The 23917-nt window shown below is 41.1% G+C and overlaps 1 protein-coding gene across 13 annotated transcripts in view; it reads right to left on the bottom strand.

Annotated features, from left to right (window-relative positions):
- Window positions 1-17925, bottom strand: part of LOC140463826 (fas-binding factor 1 homolog) — a 115348-nt gene extending 97423 nt beyond the window's left edge. For 3 of the 13 annotated variants that reach the window (XM_072558189.1, XM_072558199.1, XM_072558202.1), the window contains exons 1-5: window positions 12841-15131; window positions 8072-8158; window positions 6245-6272; window positions 4361-4402; window positions 861-939 (exon numbers count right to left, since the gene is read on the bottom strand). In XM_072558189.1, coding sequence (XP_072414290.1) covers window positions 861-939; window positions 4361-4402; window positions 6245-6272; window positions 8072-8077 — 155 coding nt within the window. In that variant the 5' untranslated portion in view covers window positions 8078-8158; window positions 12841-15131. The other 10 variants (XM_072558190.1, XM_072558194.1, XM_072558193.1 and 7 more) reach the window with 10 other exon arrangements.
- Window positions 17926-23917: the final 5992 nt, after the last annotated feature.

The following is a 23917-nucleotide window of genomic DNA, read 5'->3' as shown; positions in this document are numbered from 1 at the left end:
GCCGCATCAGGAGTTTTTGAGCTCAGAGAAACTGCTTGATGACAGTCCTCAGATGTTAAGGTGCAGTTTGCTACTAACTTGTGAAAGCAGTGCAGCCAAAAACATCCAGAAAACAAACAGCAAATATACCCCTCCCTTCTGTCTAAGTGAGTGAGAAAACAAAAACAAATACTCAGAAATGTAAAAGAGGATTTCTATTACAAGAAGAAACTTAGGTCCACCCAGTTAACTACCGAAACAAAGAATAACCATTGTTTTACAGACATCACAGCATCTTCAATGCAATTGTCACAATAACAGAGACACATCTTAACTCATCCTTGCAGTTTGGACTTTGATTTTTCAGAAGTTTGTTTCCCTGCCTCTCTTTTTCCACCCATAATATTTATGTCAAATCATCTAGTTTTTCTCTTATTAGTGCATAGATGTGTTATATTTAGATTTTAAGAGGTTACAGTTTAATTCACATAGGATTAGATTAGTGGCCATATCTTCGCTTTGCCATTGATTAAGAAATGTGCATATACAATGAATAGAATTATTTCCTGCAAATATTGAAAGCTGGTGGGAATTGCATTTGTTCTGATTACTAGTCTGTCAGGCAAATTGGTCATCTTGATGATTTAAACTGATAACTGACGTTTATAACCATTTGTAGAATGGTGGAGATCAATTGTCAGTGTGTTTTCTACAGTGAAGTCCTAACACATTGGACATTAAGTTTGTGTTTGAATGTTTCTTTGAATAAACGCCATTTCATGTTAAAAGCTCAAAAACTTTAAATTCCTGTAATTTAAATCCCTGGCTAAACACGATAAATATCCACAGAGCATGCTTATTAGTCCAGCTTGCTTGCATACTTTCTGCTGGTTCTGGATGATGTCTTGAGGTTGCCTCCTGACTTTGTAACTGGTGAAGCAGGTTTACTGGGAGATGCATCTACAAAGACAAAAAGTGACAGAAATAAAACTGTTAGCACATTCACAGTGCCTTAAACCATGGATTGAATGTAGACACAATATAAAGCGAAAAATAAGGTATTACATTGCTACTTCTGTCCACTGTAGAGATTTCAGTCAATGCATGGAGATGTACATAGATCAGTGTGTTCACTGTGATTTGCTAAGAGTTGTTAGAATCAACAATAGATTAACCAGGAACGAAAGCAGTTATGACTCAATGCAAAAGGCATTGGTTTTACTTTTTAAACTCATTTGACAGGCAGCAATGATGTTACTCAGGTATCATTCACCAATCTTCACTGTTCACTTCAGCTCAAGCTTTCTTGTTTCAATTTTCTGGATGTTAATTTTCTCACTATTCATTTAAAATTTCTTCTCATTTGCCTTTTATTCCAAATACACAGTCCCTTCCATTTGTCTAAAACCAACTTGTCCAAATATTGTACTTGCATTACAAGAGCACCTATATTTTAAATGATTTCAGAGTCTGTGAAATACTTTTGGATCTCCTCAGGTCATACAAGCCATTATCTACATTCTTTCCTTTTAATAAGGAGAGTGCAACTGATAAGATATAAGGTTTATCAATGTTAAATTCCAGTAATGTCCATGTGCGCATTTGGGATGTAAACAAGTTAATGAAATGGGCAGACTGGGTGGCAGATGCAATTTCATTTGGAGGAATGAAATATTCTTTGGAAGAAAACCAAAGGAATATACATTCCATGAGAAGACATTGAATGATGGTTGAATAGGGAGCATTTTAACATATAATTCTTGAATGTTCAAATGTACGTAAACTTATAAAAGACGGTAGTCAAATTTCTCCATTTTACTAAATTCCTCAAATTTAAGAATTAACATTAAAATATATAATACTTCAACTTGTCCAATATCTCTGTCCCAATGAATTATTTTATAAGCTGGAAGCTTTAAAAGCCAGAAGTGAGGGAATTGGTGTTTTTTTTAAAAACTTCTTGACTTGTTATCGATGAGAACACTTCAATATTATTGGCTGCTTGCAATGCATGATGTCATCACTGCTGTTGGACATCTGGAAGCTCCTTTACTGGACTTCAGATTTACACAAATGCCAGGAAAGGAAAAGTCTTTGCAGGCAGCTTTCTTCAAGGTCAATGGGAAGTGCAAAATCTGGGCTAATAAATATTCAATGCAAATTATAATACTAGAGTATGGAAAATAAACAAACAAGAGGATTGGTTTCCAAATACTCCAGCAGAATGCAAGCACAAACCGGATGATCTAATGGTATTGTACTGTAAGTATACGCAGTTCTCTATTCTATCGACTTGTCTCTAAGTTTCCTGGATTTTAAATTTCACCAGGCAAATAGAAATTCTATAGGTATAAGTTGACGGGCAGTTTAATTCAGAACCTCAGCATGGCAATGGATGTCTTGACATGACAGATGCACATAGAGTCATAGAGATGTACAACACAGAAACAGATCCTTTGATCCAACTTGTCCACGCCAACCAGATATCCTAACCTAATTTAGTCCCATTTGCCAGCACTTGGCCCATATCCCTCTAAACTCTTCCTATTCATATAGCCATCCAGATGCTTTTTAAATGCTGCAGTTGTACTAGCTTCCACCACTTCCTCTGGCAGCTCATTCTGACAAGGTTATGTCGTTCATGATTTTTTTTCAGAGAGTTTATAAATGGCCCAGACTCCAAAAAGTCTGAGAGTTTGTATAGATTTTAGGGCCCATTTGTTTACAGCTAACAGATACTGCCTTGGACAGAAGCTTTCAAGTTTAAAAAAAACTTGTAGAATGAAGGGGAGTGGTCAGTTCAGTAGCTCTGGCAGTTCAGCAGAAGTGTGTGTACGAGAAGATGCACTCTCTCTTCTGTCTAACTTCAAGCCTGTAAACCTTTGTTTCATTTTACCTTTTTGTGCCAAGGGATGTTTATTGGGATTGTTGCATGTATTTTGGAACAGCATCATTAAGTCAGAATAGTCTGTTGGGTATTCAGATAGGATAAATTATTCGGTATTCGGTTTTCTGTTCTTTGTGTTTCATTCAGTAATCTTGTAAATAAATTCTGTTTTTGTTTAAAAGTAAGTAGTCAGACCAGCTAATTCTCTCCAAGAATATCCACTGTACATTTGCTTAAATCAAATAGCAAAGTTTGTATCTGGCCTTGTCCATAATATTCCAAACACATACCATCCTCTGCATGAAAAAGTTGCCTCTTAGATCCCTTTTATATCTTGTCCCTCTACCCTAAACCTATGCCCTCTAGTTCTGGACTCCCCTACCCTGGGGAAAAGACTTTGTCTATTTATCATATCCACGTCCCTCATTATTTTATAAACCTCTGTAAGGTCACCCCTCAGCCTCCGACGCTCCAGGGAAAACAGCCCCAGCCTGTTCAGCCTCTCCCTGTAGCTCAAATCCTCCAACCTTGGCAACATCCTTGTAAAACTTTTCTGAACTCTTTCAAGTTTTACAATATCTTTCCAATAGGAAGGAGACCCAAATTGCATGCAATATTCCAAAAGTGGCCTAACCAATGCCCTGTACAGCTGCAACATGATCTCCCAACTCCTGTATTCAATACTCTGACCAATAAAGGAAAGCATACTAAGCACCACCTTCTCTGTCCTATTTACTTGCAGCTCTACTGATTGAATAAAAATAAAAGAACTGTTCTCCTCCCTGGATCCCCAGCATGTTGAAGATGGAACGCCATGAACTGCCCCTTCTCCTTAATCATACCTCCAAAGTCTACTATTTCAGGAAGTTTTTAGGATATCAAAACTAAAGTTAGCATCAATTTTCTGTCACTACTTGCTTTAATTTCTCTTTACCATTATGCTGTTCAATGTTAGCAGTGTCCTACAAACTGAACTTCAGATATTTGCCCTGGGGCTTTCCAATTAAACAGAATTACTTAAGTATGTCTGTGACACAGACTACTCTCATAGCGGTAATGTCTCTAAACCAGTATCCTGGGAGCCCAGTTAATGCTCTGAGAACAAGAGTTCAAATTCCTCCACGGCAGCTGGTGAAATTTAAATTCATTTATTAAAAGAAAATCAAGAATTGAAAGCTAGTTTCAGTAATGGTATCAAGAAACAACCGTCCATTTCCATTGAAAACCCTGGATCACTAATGTCCTTTCCAGAAAGAAATCTTACTGGTCTGGCACACAAATGTCTCCAGACTCACAGCAATGTGATGGACTCTTAACTGCCCTCTGAAATGGTCCCAGCAAACCACTCCGTTCATGGCAATGAGGGATGGGTTACAAATGCCGGCTACACCAGAAATGCACACTTTCCATAAACTGATTGTTTTTAGAATTGCTGTGGTTAAGTACTAACCTAACAACTCTGGATTGTCAAAAGAGAAAGTAATTGCACCCTACCATCTTTTCCAAGGAGGTCATCCAGAACATTATCAATTGATTCTGAAATATAAGATACATATAATAATATCAGACGACCTCACTTTTGTTCCCAGCAATAAAGGCATGAAATATTCTTATTCAACCCTATATCCAATTCCATTTGGACATTTATGATTTTACAGTGGAGCAGACACAAAAGTGGGTAAAGATTTGGTTGCTGCATGTGTTTCAGAGAATAATAGGAAGCATCGGTAGTGTTTGAGCTTAGTAGCTCTAACATCAGAGCTCAGGAAGCCTGGCATATGGGTCAAGTTTGTCTCAGTTAATATTATTTGTGCCAATGCTCTGAACAGATTCCTCGGAAAATCTCTGAATGAAAGAATTGTTGCAATGCAGAAGGCGGTTAATCGATGCATCATGTCTGCACCAGCTCTCCAAATGAACATTTCCCTTCATACCATTCTCCTGCTTCACTCTACGACCCTACTTATTGTTTCTTTTCAGATAACAGTCCAATTCTTTATTGAATGTCTCGATTGAACCTGCTTGCACAACTCATTTGGAGAGTGCATTCTAGACTCAAACCACTCCCTATACTAAACAAAACTTGCATTGTTTTTGCTTCTTTTACCAATTATTTTAAATCTGTGCCTTCTTGTTCTTGATCCCTTCAGAAGTTGAAACTGTTTCTCCCTATCTACTCTATCCAGGCCCCTCATGATTTCAATATCTGTCTCGGGTTCCTCCTGGTTTCCATCTTTCTCTAAGGAAATGTCTTAACTTCTCCAATCTACCTTCTTAATTGATGTGTCTCATCCCTGGAACCACTCATCAATCTTTTCTGCACTGTTCAATGCCTTCACATACTTCCTAACGTGTGGTCCCCAGAACAAAATGCAATATCCCAGTTGAGGTTTAACAATTTAAACAACTTCCGTGCTCTTGTATTCCATGCCACCATTGGTAAAGTGTGGGAAACAGTGTGCTTCATTAACTGCACTCTCAAATATCCTTAGTGATTTATGCACATACACCCAGGTCTCTCAGCTCCTGCACACTCTTTTAGAATTGTATCTTCTTTTAGTTATATGCTCTTCCTACCAAAATGAATCATTTTATAGTTCTCCCTGCTGACTTTATTTATCACCTGTCCACTTATTCTACCAACTTGCCAAAGTCCCACAGCATTTTATCACTTCTCATAATGCTTCCGAGTTTCATACCATCTGAAAACTTTTAAATACTGCCTTGTACCAAGCTATACATGTCATCAAAGTATCAGATAGTGCAACAGTCCCACAGTAACTCGACTACACACTTCTCTTTAGCACACACAGCTAGTAGCAAATAACTACACAAGAAAAAAAATGCCCACCTTCTGTATCCATCTGCAAACATCTATGCATCAGGCCAAAGACACATGGAACACTCAGTGTCTAGGCGTGAATGGGATATGTGGAGAAATCAACAATCCAGCCTGCCTAACATTTCCATTTAAATTAGCAAGCAGTAATGAGTGAAGAGAACAGGACGGAAAGGAGAACATCTCTCATAATTCCCCATTCATCTGTAATTCTAGGTTCTGAATTGTTTTTGTTTTCAACTGTAACACAGAAAAATTGCAAGAGATTGTATTTAGAAAGCTGAAAAGCATTTCAGAGATAATATGCTAGCTTTCTGTTTCTTTTAAATGCAATATGTACCCCAGTAGGTTGTCATCTAAGGCAGGCTCTCGATTCACTTGCACAATGGTTCAAAATCAAGGTTGTGATTGTATTCAGTGCAATTATTTCAGTTCATACTGTTTTACAAAAACAAAAGATTCCCCTTCAGAAAATGTTTCTTTCTCTTTAAATTATTACAAGCAATTGTCCAAAACAAGATGGCATACGGATTACTCACCTCGGAATCCTTTTTTGTGTTTTGATCCCTAAAACACAAACAAACAGTTTGCTCATTTACAGGTTAAATATTTTCAAAGTTGTTTGCCGAAAGGAAGAAACAAAACTTCAAAATACAATAGTTTGAAAACTCTCCAATATTTTCTAAACAGTGCTATGACTAAAATTTAGTTCTGAAAGAAGGGTCACTAACTCTACTCTTCACAGATGCTACCGGACCTGCTGAGTTTCTCAAGCAATTTCTGTTTTTTGCATGTTTCAGATCTCCAGCATCCACAGTTCTTTGTTTTATTAAAAGATTTAGTATGTTGAACTTATGATTATGCCACTGTGATGCATTGTACACTGCCAGGCTATTTATATCTTCTGGATCTTCTTAATTCCCTTCAGACTTTAGGTGTTCTGGCTTTTGTAGGAACTAGTGACAATGAAGGCACAGTGAGATATTACCAAAATAGGTGTGACTGAAAGGGAATCAATGATGATGCCTGAAGGATAATTGCCCAATTTTCAAGACATTTGAACTTATGGAATTAGAAGGTGCTGTCAAGAAAGTCTGTGTGGCTTATTGCAGTCCATCTTGCAGGTAGCGGCAAGGATATGTACTATGTGTTGATGGTGAAATGCCATTCCAGTCACGCAGACTACTGGACGATGACAGACTTTTTGATCTAGAATCCCTCAGCCAGAGAGTAATACCATCCTTGCATCTAATCTATCCATCCTTCAGACATTTAAGTGATTGACTCAGATCCTGCGTCCCCTTATTCTTTTAAAATCCATGTATCCAGGCATAACTGACACAATCGCTCCTTATATGACAGTCTTGTCAAGGTATAAGTCTAGTGAACCTTTGTTGCGATCCCTTTCAGGAGTGAGAACAAGTTCTCACACATGTCTAACCGCAGCAAGACATCCTTGTTCCAGTGCTCAAAATTCATGCAACAAAGTCACATATCCTATTTGCCTTTCAAACTGCATGCTGCACCCAGAGTGCTTGCTTTCAGTGACCAGAATTCATACATCAACAATGCCCAATCTTTCACCTCTTATAATCATATCTATTAAAATTTAAATAACACTCTGCCTTTCAGTTTTTCCTACCAAAGTAATCAACTTTACAGTTCATAGAATTTACAGGTTTGGTCCACCATGTCTGCCCTGGTTCCCGAAAGAGCTACTCAACTGGTCCCATTGTCCTGCACTATTTCCGAAGCACCCTAAATATATGTTAGCTCTCTTTTGAAAACACCTTGGAATCTGCCTCCTCAGGCAGTGTACTCCAAATCCTAACAACTCTGAGTAAAGAAGTTTCTCCTCATGTCACTCCTGGCTCTCCAGCTGGCAACCTTGAAATTGTGACCTCTTGTTACTAACATACCAACTAGTAGGAACCGAATATCCTTCTTTACTCTGTAAAAATTGTTCATAATTTTAAACACCTCAATATGGTCACCTCTTAATCTTCTCTGTTTCAAAGATATTTTTCCTTGAAGTGATAACCCCCAGGAAACACTTGTTTCAACTTGTCTCAGTCTGAAAAATGCCCAATTATACCGACCCGCTTTCTCCTGTCTTTTAGTTAACTTCTAATTCATGCTGCCAAGGATCTATTAATCTCAAACATTTCTAATCTGCTAACCAACTTCCCATTGTGGCATCATATCAAATGAAATTGTATGATTGGAATATTTTCCCCACTGTTTTTTTACACCAGTATTACTATCACATGGCATGCATTTGTTCCTTAAACTTTAGTCATAGCCTATCTGCTGTCAAGCCTTTAATGAAATTGCCCAATTTATCATAGCCAACCGCCACCTCATACCTTCATAATGTCCTTTGTTTAGAATTAAGGCCCTTGTTCATCCAACGAAGTATTTTATCATGTTATGGTCACTCTTCCCTCAGAGACCTGCAGATTAAGATTATTAATTAACTCCTTCTCATTGCACAATACCAAATCTCAGATCGCTGATTCTCTAGTCAGTTTCTCAGTACGCTGATCTAAAACATTTAGTGCACACTCCAGGATATCTTCAGTCACAGTATGCCAAACTATAAATTGCTGCAAAAGCTCAGCAGGGTTGGCAGCACCTGCAGAGAAAAATTAGAGTTAATGTTTCAGGTCAAGTGACCCTTCCTAAGAACCTGAAACGTTAACTCTGACTTCTTTCCACGCATGCTACCAAGCTTTCGGGAAGTTTCCAGCAATTTCTATTTTTGTCACTGATTTACAGCATTCACAGTTCTTTCCGTTTTTAATATAATTTTCAGCCACAGTATTATTGGACATGTAGTTTTCCCAGTCGAGGTTCTTCTGCAGCTGTACAGGGCCGTGGTGAGACCACACCTGGAGTACTGTGTGCAGTTCTGATCTCCAAATTTGAGGAAAGACTTTCTGGCTATTGAGGGAGTGCAGCGTAGGTTCAAGAGGTCAATTCCTGGAATGGCGGGATTACCTTACACTGAAAGACTGGAGCGACTGGGCTTATATATCCTTGAGTTTAGAAGACTGAGAGGGGATCTGATTGAGACATATAAGCTTATTAAAGGATTGGACACTCTGGAGGCAGGAAACATGTTTCCGCTGATGGGTGAGTGCCGAACCAGAGGACACAGCTTAAAAATACGGGGTAGACCATTTAGGACAGAGATGAGGAGAAACTTCATTCCACAGAGCTGTGTGGAATGCTCTGCCCCAGAGGGCAGTGGAGGCCCAGTCTCTGGATTCATTTAAGAAAGAGTTGGATAGAGCTCTCATGGATTGTGGAATCAAGGGTTATAGAGATAAGGCAGGAACAGGATACTGATTAAGGATGATCAACCATGATCATATTGAATGGTGGTGCAGGCTCAAAGGGCAGAATGGCGTACTCCTGAACCTATTGCCTATTGTCTACATTGAACTATGATTACCGCAATGCCATTGTTACATGCATGTTTAATTTCAATGTGTCCCCTACCTTAACACTATTATTTGCAGCCCTGTTGATTAGAAATGGCAGAGCTAGTACTTGTCTTCACGGTAAATGACAGAAAACAAAATTCCAAAGAGCTATAGAAAATAAAGATGCAGAAAGAAACAAAATAATTTCAATCACTAGACGAACAGTATGAGAAAATGTAAAGGGACTGAAGGCTGACTGGTGACCTGAATCACAGGGTCTTAAAAAGTAGATACATTAGTTATGTTCTTCCACATTCTCTGGACTCTGGAAATGTCCCAGCAAACTGGAAAATCACTAATGTAGCACATCTACTCAAGAAAGGAGGGACCATAGGCCAGTTAGCCTAACATTTAACATGTTAGTAGGGAGGTCTTGCTGCAAACATAAGGCTACATGTAGAGTGCTGTTAAAAGCTTGCAATTGCAGCAAGTGGCTTAGAAAAGAAATCAAACAGCTAAATGTGTGCAGGCAAGTGTTACTAATGGAAGACACCACATATTAATTCCAACAACAAATTATGACCCATTGCATTTCAGACATTTATAGCCAGATAGGAGAAGAAACTGACAGAAGCAAAATGGGGAGACCAGTGCAGGCAAGATGTCTCATTTTTTTTTGAAATTGCAGAAAAATCTAAATTATTATTGAAACTGGGCAGATAAATGGTCAAGTAAATTAACACTGATAAATGATTAGGGTGTTTTTGTATATTTAAAAATTTAGTGATAGGTACACAATTATTGAAATTGAATTGATTCATGGAGACTTGAACTGATCTAAGCCATTCTACAGGACTGAAGAGGTTATGCTGCAACTTTATTGTCACTGTGTATATTGCAGTTGATTCAGGTCATAACGCTATAAACCATATAGAAAATAATGCCAAGCGGCAAAACATCCCATTTGTTATGTGGAAAAGCCAAGAAAAGTACTATTTTACAATCTGGAAATAAGGTGGCTAAAGGTGGGGACTTGTTGAGATATACAAGTGATTTAGGAATATCGATAAGAAGTCTAAATTCATAAAGGTAAGCATAGACCATAGCAAAGTAAACCTGAGAAGTAAGAGCCAAGGACAGAAGTTTAAAATCAGTACAAGTTAAATTTAAAACAGATATGTTAGGAAAGAATTATTCACTGAAAACATTAATCGATCAGAATATGGAAACAAAAGGGGGATTTTCAACTTGGAGGCAGAAATCAGGAGTGAGAGGACTTTCAGATACTTTCGGTGACCGTATGTACTATTTTAATGGTGGGGCAGCAGAAAACAGGAAGGTTACTCCCAATAGCAGTCCAAGATGGAAATAGAGGTACAAGACCATGAGAATAGGAACAGATGTAGGCCATTTTGCTTCTCAAGCCTGCACGATTATTCAATAGGAACATGGCTGATCTGACAATCCTCACATGCAATTTCCTGCGTTTTCCTTGCAAGGCTGGACTCCCATACAGATCAGCTTTAAATACATGCAAAAACACAACCCTCTACGATGAAATTCTTCCACATCTCAATCAGAAATTGGCCACCTTTATTTTGAGACTATGCCTTCTGGTGCTAGATTCTCTCATGAAGGGAAATATACTTAAGAATCATACATGTTTCAATGAAACCATCTCTCATTCTTCTAAACTCCAGAGAGTAGAGACCCAACCTGGGTTAGCCTTTGTTCGTAAGACAATCCTGCCATACCAGGGATCATCCTACTGAATCTTGTGTGCCTCCAACGAAACTATATCTTTCCTTAAACAAAGGGGAAAAAGAACTGCTCACAATACTCCAGATTTTGTTTCACCAGCAATATATCCAGCTGCAGTAAGACTTCCCTATTCTTACACTCCACACCCTTGAAATAAGGGCCAATATTTCATTAGCCTTCCTGATTACCTGCTGCACCTGCGTGCTAGCTCTGTGTTTCACACACATGTACACCCAATTGCAGCTTTTCTCTGTTTAGATACTGTAGTGCTGCTCTTTTGCTCTCCCTTCCAAAATGAACATCTTCACATGTTCCTAATTATACTCTATTTGCCAACTTTTTGTACACTTACTACATCTATCAATATCTCTCTATAAATTGTTTGCATCAACTTTGCAACTTGCCTTTCCATTTATTTTTGGGTACAGTACATTTGCTTCCTTCCTCTAATTGTAAACAGTTACAGTCCCAGCGGTGATCCCTGTGGAACACCACTGGTCACAGGTCACCAACATGAAAATGAACCCTTTATCCCAACTCAGTGTTTCCATACCATTAGCCAACTCTCTATACATGTCATTATATGGATGGACCATGGACTTTTTTTTAGCAGTACCTCGTTGAGCATCTTCTGGAAGTCCAACACATTTATTGATTCCCCTCTATCCACTCTGATTGAACTTCCTCAAAAAATTCTAATAGAGCCAAACAACATGGAAACAGACACTTCGATTCAACGAGTCTGCACCAACTATGTTCCCAAACTAAATTAGTTCCACCTGCCTGCGCCAACATTCCTTTGGCTTTCCTGATTACCTGCTGTACCTATAGCTTTTGGTATTTTGTGTATATGTACCTCCACAACCCTTTGTGCTGCTGCTTTTCATAAAGCCAGATGCAAAATATCTATTTAATTCCTCTGCCAGTTCCCTGCTTCCCTGAACCATATCCTCAGATTCATTTTCTAAGGGCCTATGTCCACTTTGAACTCTCTCTTCCTTTTTATATTTAAAGATATTGTTATTGCCTTTTCTTTCAAATGTCCCACAAGTTTGCCTCGGTTTATTTTATCTCTCTTTATTATCTTTTAGCCCTCCTTTGGCATGTGAATGCCAAGGCAAGGATGGAGGCAGGTGGGTGCTGAGGCAGGTAGTCTGTTCACTGGGCCATTGATAGTTTTGAGATTTATGAGAGATCCCCTAACGCATACCAACCTATCCCATCACCACAACATACTCCCTCAGCTCACCTCTACCCTAACATCTTCCTCACCCAGCCATTCTTATGCCAAGCATCCATTATAAACAGAAATCACGAGCTCTATAATAATATTGGGAAATCTCAGGGAGGCTCATCAATCTGCCTTACTAAACAAATGTAGCTCAAATTAACCTACTTAAAGACAATTGTATAAACTGCTCATAATTCTCAAAATAAACAAATCAGGAGTACTTTGAAACCCACTTTAAAAATAATCTCCTAACTGTTCATAAACATGGTAATGTAAACCATCACTTTGACAGTTATAATCAACAAACTTTGCTGAGTGCCATTCGGTAATTTAGAACTCAGTCAAGTATTTATAGTGAGATTCCACCAAACAACTGTGTCAGCAAAAACGCCAGAGCTGAATATTAAAGCCTTTACAGTCAGCCAGAATCTCAGCCACCTGAAAAAGCTTTGGAACAGCTAAACAGATGGTTGAACTGAACTTCAACCAAAAGATAAATGCAGAAAGGACACATGACATTACCAAATCTGAATTATACCCCATTACACAATGCAGAATACCCTTTTTAACCAGTGGATAATGTCCTCTAATGCATCTGAAGACTTTCTATGAGCACAATGCTGTTCAATTTAATACTGTTTACTGTTCCAAACAACCCCGTAACATCACTGGAAAGTAATTATGACAGAACGTTAGTGACACATCTTTAACTTACCTGTCAATGACCTCCTGCCTCTAAATCAGGGATTCTCTTTGGTTAAAAATACCTCTGAACTAGGTGTGAACCATAGCACCTTAAAAAGCCAGCCTTGACTCCATGAAAATTCCCGGGGATCTGAAAAGCCTAAATCTGAAATGGAGTCAGCATCATCAGTACAGCTGGATATCAGCTCATTCTTATTGCATCATAATTAAAGCTGCAAGAAACAGTAGTTCAGAATCAGGATTCATCTACCATTTTTAAAGTTCATCCAACACAGACCAGCCAGGTATCTGATGGGGAAATCCAGTCCAAAGTACTGGGAATGTCTGAATACAAACATATATGCTACAATCTCACTTATCAACATATCATTGGGTCTCATTGCCTTTACAAGGGAAGTTATGAAACATTCTTTTATTGCAGGATATATCTGAACCTTTACTCTATACAAGTTGATCAGTTAAAAGATCTAACTAATATCATTGTCTAGAGTCTTGGATTGAACAGTACAATGGGAATTTTACTCGATATAAGCCATGCTTTACTTTTGATAGACATTGTGGCATACCCAACCTGGTTATGCATTTCTAAAAAAAGAATTGTTGAGCACCTTAGGAAATTACAAAGAGAAAATTAAAAAAAGATCCTGATGTGCATACCAAGAGACTATCACAGTGTTGCTTTTGTTTCAACTCTGATTGAATAATCAACACAAAAACATCACTTACCATCTCTGATCACTTTCCAATTCAGGCTGCAATCAAGCACATTCCTAACTTTACCTTGAATCTGAAACATGCAGTAATCTTTGTCAGAAGTCAAAGCTCTGTACTACATTATGATGATTTCATCTTTTCAAAGGAGAAGACATGGAGACTTGGGAATTTTTGGGATGTTGGTGGTCATATCTTGGGGATAATCTATAACACAGTAGAGGTGATGTTAGATGTAATAGAATGTATGAAGATGGATAAATCTCCTGGTCCTGACCAGACATATGCAAGAACACTGCAAAAGGCTAGAGAAGAAACTGCAGGGGCTCTGGTTGTTATTTTTTGCATCATTGTTAGCCACAGGTGAGGTCCTGTACAACTGGAGTATAGCGAATGCTGAACCCTGCAAAGAAAACCTGTAATTACAGACCTGTAAGTCTAACATCTGTGGTAGATAAGTTACTTGAGAAGATTCTGAGAGGAAAGATAAACATGCATCTGGTAAGACGGGGTTTGATTAGGAATAGTCAGCATGGCTTTGTGTCTCACAAATCTATTAGAGTTCTTTGATGAAATGACCAGGAAGGCTGACAAAGCAGGGTAATAGACATAATCGATATGGATTTCAGTAAGGCCTTTGATAAGGTTCCACATGGTAGGCTGCTCTGGAAGGTTAGATCGCATGGAATCCAGGAGGGCTGGCAAATTGGATACACAATTGGCTTGATGTAGGAAGCAGAGGGTAATAGTGGAAGGATGCTTGTCAGACTGTAGGCCTGTGACTAGTGGAGTGCCTTAAGAGTTGGTGCTGGGCCCACTGCTGTTTGTTCTTTATATTAATCATGCCATGAGAATGTACAAGGCATGATTAGTAAGTTTGCTGATGACACCAAAATAGGCGACATCATGGAAAGTCAGGAAGGTTCTCAGAAATTGCAACAGGACCTTGATCAGCTGGGGAAGTGGGCTGAGAAATGGCAAACAGAGTTTAATATAGATAAGTGTGAGGTCTTGCATTTTGGAAAGTCAAATCAAGGCAGGAGTTTCATGGTGAATGGTAGGGCCTTGAGGAGTGTAGAACAGAAGGACCTTGGAGTTCAGGTGCACAGTACTCTGAAAGTGAAGACACATGTATACAGTGCAGTGAAGTCGACTTTTGGCACACTGGCTTTCGCCAGTCAGGGCATTGAGTATAGAAGTTGGGAAGTTATGTTGCAGATGTGCAAGGCATTGGAATATGATGTTCAGTTTTGGTCACCTTGTTTTAGGAAGGATGTTACTAAACTGGAAAGAGTTCAGAAGAAATTTACAAGGATGTTGCCTGGACTCAAGGGTCTGAGTTATAGGGACAAGCTGGGACTTTTCTCTTTAGAGCATAAGAGATTGAGGAGTAGAGGTGTATAAGATCATGATAGGCATGGATAGGGTGAATGCACTCAGTCTTTTGCCCCAGGGTTGGGGAACAGAGGACTAAAATGCATCAGAGGGCTAGAGGGGGAAGAATAAAAGGGAACCTTTTTTACGCAACTTTTTTTACGCAGAGGGTGGCATGCATATGGAATGAGCTGTCAACAGAAGTGTTTTGAGGCAGGTACATTAACAACATTCAAAAGTTAAAAATCACACAACACCAGGTTATATCCAACAGGTTTAATTGGAAGCACATTAGCTTTCGGAGCAACGCTCCTTCATCAGGTGATAGATGAAGGAGCGTCGCTCCGAAAGCTAGCGTGTTTCCAATTAAACCTGTTGGACTATAACCTGGTGTTGTGTGATTTTTAACTTTGTACACCCCAGTCCAACACTGGCATCTCCAAATCATAACATTCAAAAGGCATTTGTACAAATACATGGATAGGCAAGAATAGAAGGATATGGGGCCTAGATTAGAGTGGTGCTGGAAAAGCACAGCACATCAGGCAGCATCCGAGGAGCAGGAAAATCGACATTTCAGGCAAAAGCCCTTCATCAGGAAACAATGATTCTTGATGAAGCACCTGCTGTGCTTTTCCAGCACCACTCTAATCCAGAGTCTGATCTCCAGCATCTGCAGTCCTCACTTTCACCTGAGAAGGATATGGTCCAAGTGAAGGGAAATGGGGTTAGCGTGGATGGATGTTTTGGTTGGCATGGACCAGTTTGAGCCAAATAACCTGTCTCCGTGCTGTAGGACTTTGTGGCTCTAAGACTGAAAGGAAAAGGACTCTTTAAGGAACAATTTTAACCAATTCACAACTGGATTTTTTTTAAAAATTAAATACTAGTGACCATTTTGAAACTACATAGCAAGATAATAAACATCCCAGTTAACTATTATGTTATAAACTGCCAAAGTAACAGATAATCACCAAAGAAAATTCCAACACAAAAGAATTACACATTTTCTGGACCAACCTCCTTCCTTTCCTTGACATTTTGGTTTCCATTTCTGGTGATGAACTCACCACACATATCCACTACAAACCCACCGATTCCCACAGTTACCTGGACTATATATTCTCACACCATGTTGCCTGTAAAGACACCATTCCATTCTCCCAGTTTGTCCATCTGTTGCACCTGTTCTGATGGTGCCACCTTCCACAGGAGGTCCTCAGAAATGTCCTCTTTCTTTCCTTCAACCGAGGATTCCCTATCACCATAGTTTTCATAGCCCTTAGTCATGTCCAACACATTTCCTGCACTTTTGCCTTCACTCTTTTAAAATCCTCAAAGACGCACCCAAAGGATCACAAGCTGCCACGTTTGTCACCACCAGACCTTTCCCCTCCCTTGTCAGCATTCCACAGGACACCCTGGTCCAAGCCCTCTCCACTCCCAACACCTTCTCACAGCCCACAACACCTTCTCGTGCAATAACAGAAGGCGTGGTATCTGCCTGTTTACCTCCTCCCTCCCCACAGACACACCTTGCAGATGAAGTAGCGATTTACCTGCACTTCACTCAATCTAGCCTACTGTATTTGATGCTCACAATGTGGTGTCCATCATACTGGGGAGATGAAACACAGACTGGGTGACCACTTCACGGAACCATATATTCGCTCTTTAAAGATGACCACAAGCTTGTAGTTGCTTGCAACTTTAACATACCACCATGATCTTTGGCCAATATTGCTGTCTCGGGCCTGCTTCAGCAAGCTGGGAATCTCCAGTGAAGTTCAGCGCAACCGAAAGAATAGCATCTCACTTTCCACTTGGGGATTCTGCAGCCTCAGGAATCAATATCAAGTTCAATAATTTTAGAACCTGAACACCTATACCCTTTACCCACCCCCACACACCGCCTTGCCAAATTAGTCCTCACCTCAATAACTTTTCCTTCAATTTTTCCCACTTTCTGCAAATTCAGGGTGTAGCCATGGGCACTCACATGGGCCCTAGCTACGCCTGCTTCTTTGTCGATTATATCGAACAGCCCCTATTCAGTACGTATACTGGTACTATTACCCAACTCTTCCGCCACTAAATTATGGCTGTATCGGTACTGCATCCTGAACCCAGGCTGAACTGGAGGCGTTCATCGAATTCGCTAACAACGTCCACCCCAACCTCAAATTCACTTGCTCTATCTTGGACACCTCCCTCCCCTGTCTTGACCTTCCTTTTCCATCTCCAGCGACAGTTTATAGACCTATCTTTACTATAAACCCACAGATTCCCATACTACCTGGGAGTACACCTCCTCCCACTCTGTAACCTGCAAAGGCTGCATCCCATTCTCCCAATTCCCCCCTCTCCATTGCATCTGCTCTGACAAGGAGACTTTCCACTCACAATGTTTTCTCCCCCTTTCTATCCAGACAGCCCTACACCACACCTTCTCCATTCCTTGCTCCACCTCTCTGAACCACTCCCCCCCCTCCCAAAAACATAATAAAGTTAGGCTCCCACTTGTCCTTACTTTCCACCCCAACAGCCTCCACACCAAACTCTGGTGAGTGAAAATAAAGCCAAATTCCAAATCTACCAGGACATTTAATGCTCACAGCACCATTAAACACCGCTCAGACTGCACATCCTCCACAGAACATCTCACCTCTCCACACATCACGCAGCGTCATTAACCACCCTTAGCAACACGAACACTTCCGGGGCACCTGGAGGTCGGTCAACAGACAGGCCACGCTCCAAACCATCCAACCCTCGACACTGCGCTGCCCCGCCCCTCTCACTCTAGGTCACGCCTCCATCACCGAGACCGTAGCCACGCCCCCCCGGCCCTGAGCTCCGCCCCTGGGCCACGCTATCGCTGAGGCCGCGGATACAGCAACTCCGGCTCCGCCCCTTAGGATGGCCCCGCCCCCCCTCAAAACTGAGACCGCCTTCACACCTCGGGTCACAAAGCCCCTCACCGCGTCGCATCCCACAGCACGTCCCCTTGTCATTGGCCGCACTCTCAGCCCCGGGCCCGACTGATCAGCCAAGCCACGCCCAGCCACCTCCGTTCCGCCCCCGGATACCTGGCCACGCCCCTACCAACGGTCGTCCGCCCCTTCACCTCCAGCCCCGCCCCCCACATCTCTGCCAATAAGAACTCTCCCCCGCGCCTTTCCTCCCGTCCAGCCCAGTCCAGCTCAACCAATCCCTCGCGCTCTCAGAGGAGTCCGACTGCGCATGTGCTAACTGTAGTCTGTCGGGAGCCGTTGGAAGTTGTTGTATTTTCGGCCAGGTATTCTGGTGAAAGGTTAAAATCGCCTCTATTAGCGCCTGGAAACACCTCAGTCCGAAGGGAGATTCAACTATTGCAAGAATCTGGCAGGTAACATGCTTGTTACCATGCCGATATTTTCAAATTTGAAAGCCCCTGGTAGGGCAAAGTGTCGTCTGACTGAATGAAAACAGTGTAAAAGTCGGAGCTGAATATTATTTCCCGGAGTGCATCATTATCAGCCTAAACAATATACGCGTACAGCGGATGTCAGGCTCCATAGCTTTTGTGGGGGTTGTAGTTCTATGTTCCTGGTTCATGGTGAGCCTCAATAGAGAGTCTTACACATGTACAGCATAGACACAGACACTTTGGTCCAACTCGTTCCTGCCGACCAGATATCCTAAATTAATCTTGTCCCATTTGCCAGCACCCGGCCCATATCTCTGTGAACTCTTCCTATTCACACACCCAACCAAATACCTTTTAAATGTTGCAACTGTACTAGACTCCACCACTTCCTCTTTCTGCTCAGTCCACACACCCATCACCCTTTGCATGAAAAAGTTGTCATCTTTAAATTTTGCCCCCCTCTCATCCTAAACCTGTGCCCTCTAGTTCTGGATTCCCCCACACCAGGGAAAATAACTTGTCTATTTACCCTATCCATGCCCCTCATGATTTTATAGATCTCTAAGGTTACCCCTCTGCCTCCAATGTTCTATACAAAACAGCCCCAGTTTATTCAGCCTCGCCCTACAAGCTCAAATCCTCCAACGCTGGCAACATCTTTGTAAATCTTTTCTGAACCCTTTTATGTTTCACAACATCCTTCTGATAGGAGAAAGACTAGAAATGCACACAATATTCCAAAAGTGCACGCGGACCACTACTCCCCTTCCTGGGCCCCTCCTCAGTCACGTCTCCGTCCGCACTGACCAATAAAGGAAAGCATATCATCCACCTTGTTCACAATCCTATTGACCTTGAACTCCACTTTCAAGGAACTACGAACCTGCACTCCAAGGTCTCTTAGGTCAACAACAATCCCAGGACATTACCATTAGGTGTGTAAGACCTGCTGTGATTTGCCTTTCCAAAATGCAGCACCTTACCTTTATCTGAATTAAACTCCATCTGCCACTCATTGGCCCATTTAATCAAGATCCTGTTGTACATGGAGGTAACTTTCTTCGCTGTCCACTACATCTCCAACTTTGGAGTCATTTGCAAACTTACTAATTATACCTCCTGTATTCGCATCCAAATCATTTATATAAATGATGAAAAGCAGTGGACCCAGCACAGATCCTTGAGGCACACCACTGGTCACAGGTCTTCAATTTGAAAGGCATTCCTCCATCACCACGGTCTCTTCTACCTTCGAGCCAGTTCTGTTATCCAAATGGCTAGTTGTCCCTGTATTACATGTAATCTAAACTTGCTAACTAATCTACCTGAAGTCCATATAGATCACATCCACCACTCTCTTCATCAAGTGACTGTCTGTGTGGAGTTTGTACATTCTCCCTGACCCTCATGGGTTTCCTCCCATAATCCAAAGATGTGCAGGTTAGGTGATTTGGCCATGCTAAACTGCCCATAGTGTTCAGGGATGTGTAGGTTAGGTGTTTAGTCAGGGGTAAATTTAGAGTAATGGGAATGGGTTTGGGTGAGTTACTCTTCAGAATGTCGGTGTGGACTTGTTGGGCCGAAGGGCCTGTTTCCACATGGTGGGGATTCTGTGATATTTATGATAACCCTTGTGGGATATAGGTAAATTAATGTTAATTCTGCAATTCCATTTTACAAAGTAAAATGAATTCACACCAGTGTGTAATTGTTTTAGCCAAGAGCTGAATCAACAAGAATGGAAACGATGTGGAGGAAATATATAATTGTTTTTGTATTAGCTAAAATTGTATGTCAGAATGAAATGTGACTGCAAAACAATGGTAGATATTACGGGCAAGTAGAAAATATGTTGTGAGGGGATGAAGTTAAGCTAGATACGCCTGTACAAACAGTAGGTATAAACATCTGTTTCCCACTTTTACAGAGACAGAGGAACAAACCCCAATTAAAAGGGTCATAGGGATCAGAACAGCCTCGGGAAAGGCACAGATGGAGGGGGTAGATAATGATGAAGAAAGAATATGCCCAACAATGACCTATAGTGGAATGAGATCAAACGGCCTTGTGAGGCCAGAAATAAGCATTTTGTCACAGACAAGGCCGGATAAGGCAAGAGATAAACAGGAGTAATGGGTGCCGGTCTTAGGGAAGTGGAAGACATAAACAGGGGAGGAGCAATGTAAAACAAAAGAAATCAAATTATATAAATATTGTGTATAAATTGAATTTGGTGTGTATGTCCTCTGCCTTATAGACACTGGACACTTGCAAGTGTAAAATAAACGACACTACTGATTCAGATCTTGTCTCGGACTGAAATTATTGAAGTGAGTGAGCTTTGTTTCTCACATCCTTTTTGATACTTTTTCAAAAAACTCAATCCAGTTAGTGAGACATGATTTCCCACACACAAAGCCATGTTACTATCTCCAATCAGTTCTTGCCTGTCCAAGTACATGTAAATCCTGTCCCTCAGGATTCCCTCCAACAAGTTGCCCACTACCGATGTCGGGTTCACTGGTCCATAGATCTTTGGCTTTTCCTTACCACCTTTCTTAAATGAGATATCATGTTAGCCAACCTCCAGTCTTCTGGCACGTCACCTGTGACTATCGATGATACAAGTATCCCAACAATTAATTCCCAACTTCCCACAGAATTCTCGGGTACACCTGATCAGGTCCTGGGAGATCCGGGTTCAATTCCCGCCTCAGGTGACTAACTGTGTGGAGTTTGCACATTCTCCCAGTGTCTGCGTGGGTTTCCTCCGGGTGCTCCGGTTTCCTCCCACAGTCCAAAGCTGTGCAGGTCAGGTGAATTGGCCATCCTAAATTGCCTGCAGTGTTAGGTAAGGGGTAAATGTAGGGGTATGGGTGGGTTGCGCTTCGGCGGGGCGGTGTGGACTTGTTGGGCCGAAGGGCCTGTTTCCACACTGTAAGTAATCTAATCTAATCTAATCTAATCTAATTTATCCACCTTTATGCATTTTAAGACATTCTGCATCACCTCCTCTGTAATATGGACATTTTTCAAGATGTCACCATCTATTTCCCTACTTTCTATATCTTCCATGTTCTTCTCCACAGTAAACATTGATGCAAAATACTTGTTTAGTATCTCCTTGATCAACTGCAACCACATAGGCTGCCTTGGTGATCTTTGAGGTGCCCTTTTCTCTCCCTTGGTACCCTTTTATTTTTAATGTATTTGTAAAATCCCTTTGGATTCTCCTTAACCCTATTTGTCAAAGCAATCTCATGTTGCCTTTTTACCCACCTGATTTTCCCTCTTAAGTATACTCCTACTGCCTTTATATTCCTCCAAGAATTAACTCAATCTCTCCTGTCTATATCTGACATAAGCTTCCTTCTTTTTCTTGACCAAAACCTCAATTTCTGTAGTCATTCAGCATTCCTACATCTACCAGTCTTGCCTTTCACCTTAACAGGAATATACTATCTATGATTTCTTGTTATCTCCTTTTTGAAGGCTTCCCATTTTCCAGCCATCCCTTTACCTGCAAACATCTGCCTCCAATCAATTTTTGAATGTCCTTGCCTAATACCGTCAAAATTGGCCTTCTCCCAGTTTAAAACTTTAACTTTTAGATCCAGTCTATCCTTTTCCATCACTATTTTAAAACTAATAGTATTATGGTCATTGGCCCAAAAGTGCTCACCCGCTGACACCTCAGACATCTGTCCTGCCTTATTTCTCAAGGTGGGTCAAGTTTTGCAATTTCTGTAGTAGATACATCTACATACTGAATCATCAAAATTTTCTTGTACACACCTAACAAATTCCTCTCCATCTATACCCTTAACACTATGGCGGTCCCAGTCTTTGTTTGGAAAGTTAAAATCCCCTACCATAACCACCCTATTATTCTTACAGATAACAGATCTTACAAACTTGTTTCTCAATTTCCTGCTGACTATTGGGAGATTCTATAGTACAATCCCAATAAGGTGATCATCCCTTTCTTATTTCTCTGTTCCACCCAAATAACTTCCCTGGATGTATTCCCAGGCATATCCTCCCCCTGTACAGCTGTAATGTATCCCTTATCAAAAACACCATTGCCCTTCCTCTCTTGCCCCCCCCCCTTTCTATCCTTCCTATAGCATTTGTAGCCTGGAACATTAACCAATTGAGTTTTTTGACAATGGTAATCTCTAGGATGTTGGATAGAGCGGGATTCAGTGATGATAACACCATTCGGTGTGATTATTTTGTCTCTTATTCTCTTCCTGATGAAGGGTTTTGACCGAAACGTCGATTTTCCTGCTCTTCGGATGCTGCCTGACCTGCTGTGCCTTGCTAGCACCACTCTAATCTTGACTCTGATCTCCAGCATCTGCAGTACTCACTTTCCCCTTATTGGAGATAAGAACAAAGAAAATTTACAGCCCTCCAAGCCTGAGCTAATCCAAATCCACTGTCTAAACCTGTCGCCCAATTCCTAAGCATCTGTATCCCTCTGCTCCCCACCTACATCTGTCCAGATGCACCTTAAATGATGCACCTTAGCTACTGTGTCTGCCTGTACTACCTCTGCTGGCAATGCATTCCAAATGCCCACCACCCTCTGTGTGAAGTACTTGCCACATATATCCCCCTTAAACTTTCCCCCCTCACCTTGAACGCGTGACCTCTCGTTATTGAATCCCTCACCCTAGGAAAAAGCTTATCTCTACCTACCTTGTCTATATCCTTCATGGTTTTGTAGACCTCAATCAGGTCCCCCCCAATCTCCTTTTTTCTAGTGAAAACAATCCATACCTACCCCTTCTCTCTTCATAGCTAGCACCTTCCATAGCAGACGACATCCTTGTAAACGTTCTTTGCACCCTCTCCAAAACATCCACATCCTTTTGGTAATGTGGCGACCAGAACTGTACACAGTATTCTAAATGCGGCCGGACCAATGTCTTGTACAATTTTAACATGACCTGCCAGCTCTTATACTCAATACCCCGTCCAATGAAGTCAAGCATACCATATGCCTTCTTGACCACTCTATCCACGTGCAGCCACCTTCAGGGAACAATGGACCTGAACTCGCAGATCTCTCTGCTCATCAACTTTTTCCAAGGCTCTTCCATTTACAGTATAGTTCACACTAGGTTTAGACTTCCCCAAATGCATCACCTCACATTTGCCTGGATTGAACTCCATCTCCCAACTCTCCAGTCTATCTATAACCTCCTGTATTCTTTGACAGTCCCCTATGCTTTCTGCTACTCCACCAATCTTCGCATCATCTGCAAACTTACTAATCAGACCAACAATGCCTTCTTCCAGATCATTTATGTATATTACAAACAACAGTGGCCCCAGCACTGATCCCTATGGAACACCACTGGTCACCTTTCTCCATTTTGAGAAACTCCCTTCAACTACTACTCTCTATCTCCTGTTGCTCAACCAGTTCTTTTCCACCTAGCTAGAACACCCTGCACACCATGTGACCTCACTTTCTCTATTAGCTTACCATGGGGAACCTTATCAAACGCCTTACTAAAGCCGATGTATATGACATCAACAGCCCTTCCTTCATCTATCAACTTGGTCACTTATGGTCATAGAG

This window comes from Chiloscyllium punctatum, chromosome 39 (assembly GCF_047496795.1).
Source record: "Chiloscyllium punctatum isolate Juve2018m chromosome 39, sChiPun1.3, whole genome shotgun sequence".
Taxonomy (NCBI): Eukaryota; Metazoa; Chordata; class Chondrichthyes; order Orectolobiformes; family Hemiscylliidae; genus Chiloscyllium; species Chiloscyllium punctatum.
Note: the sequence above shows the minus strand (reverse complement) of the source record. Positions and strands in the feature narration are given on the sequence as shown.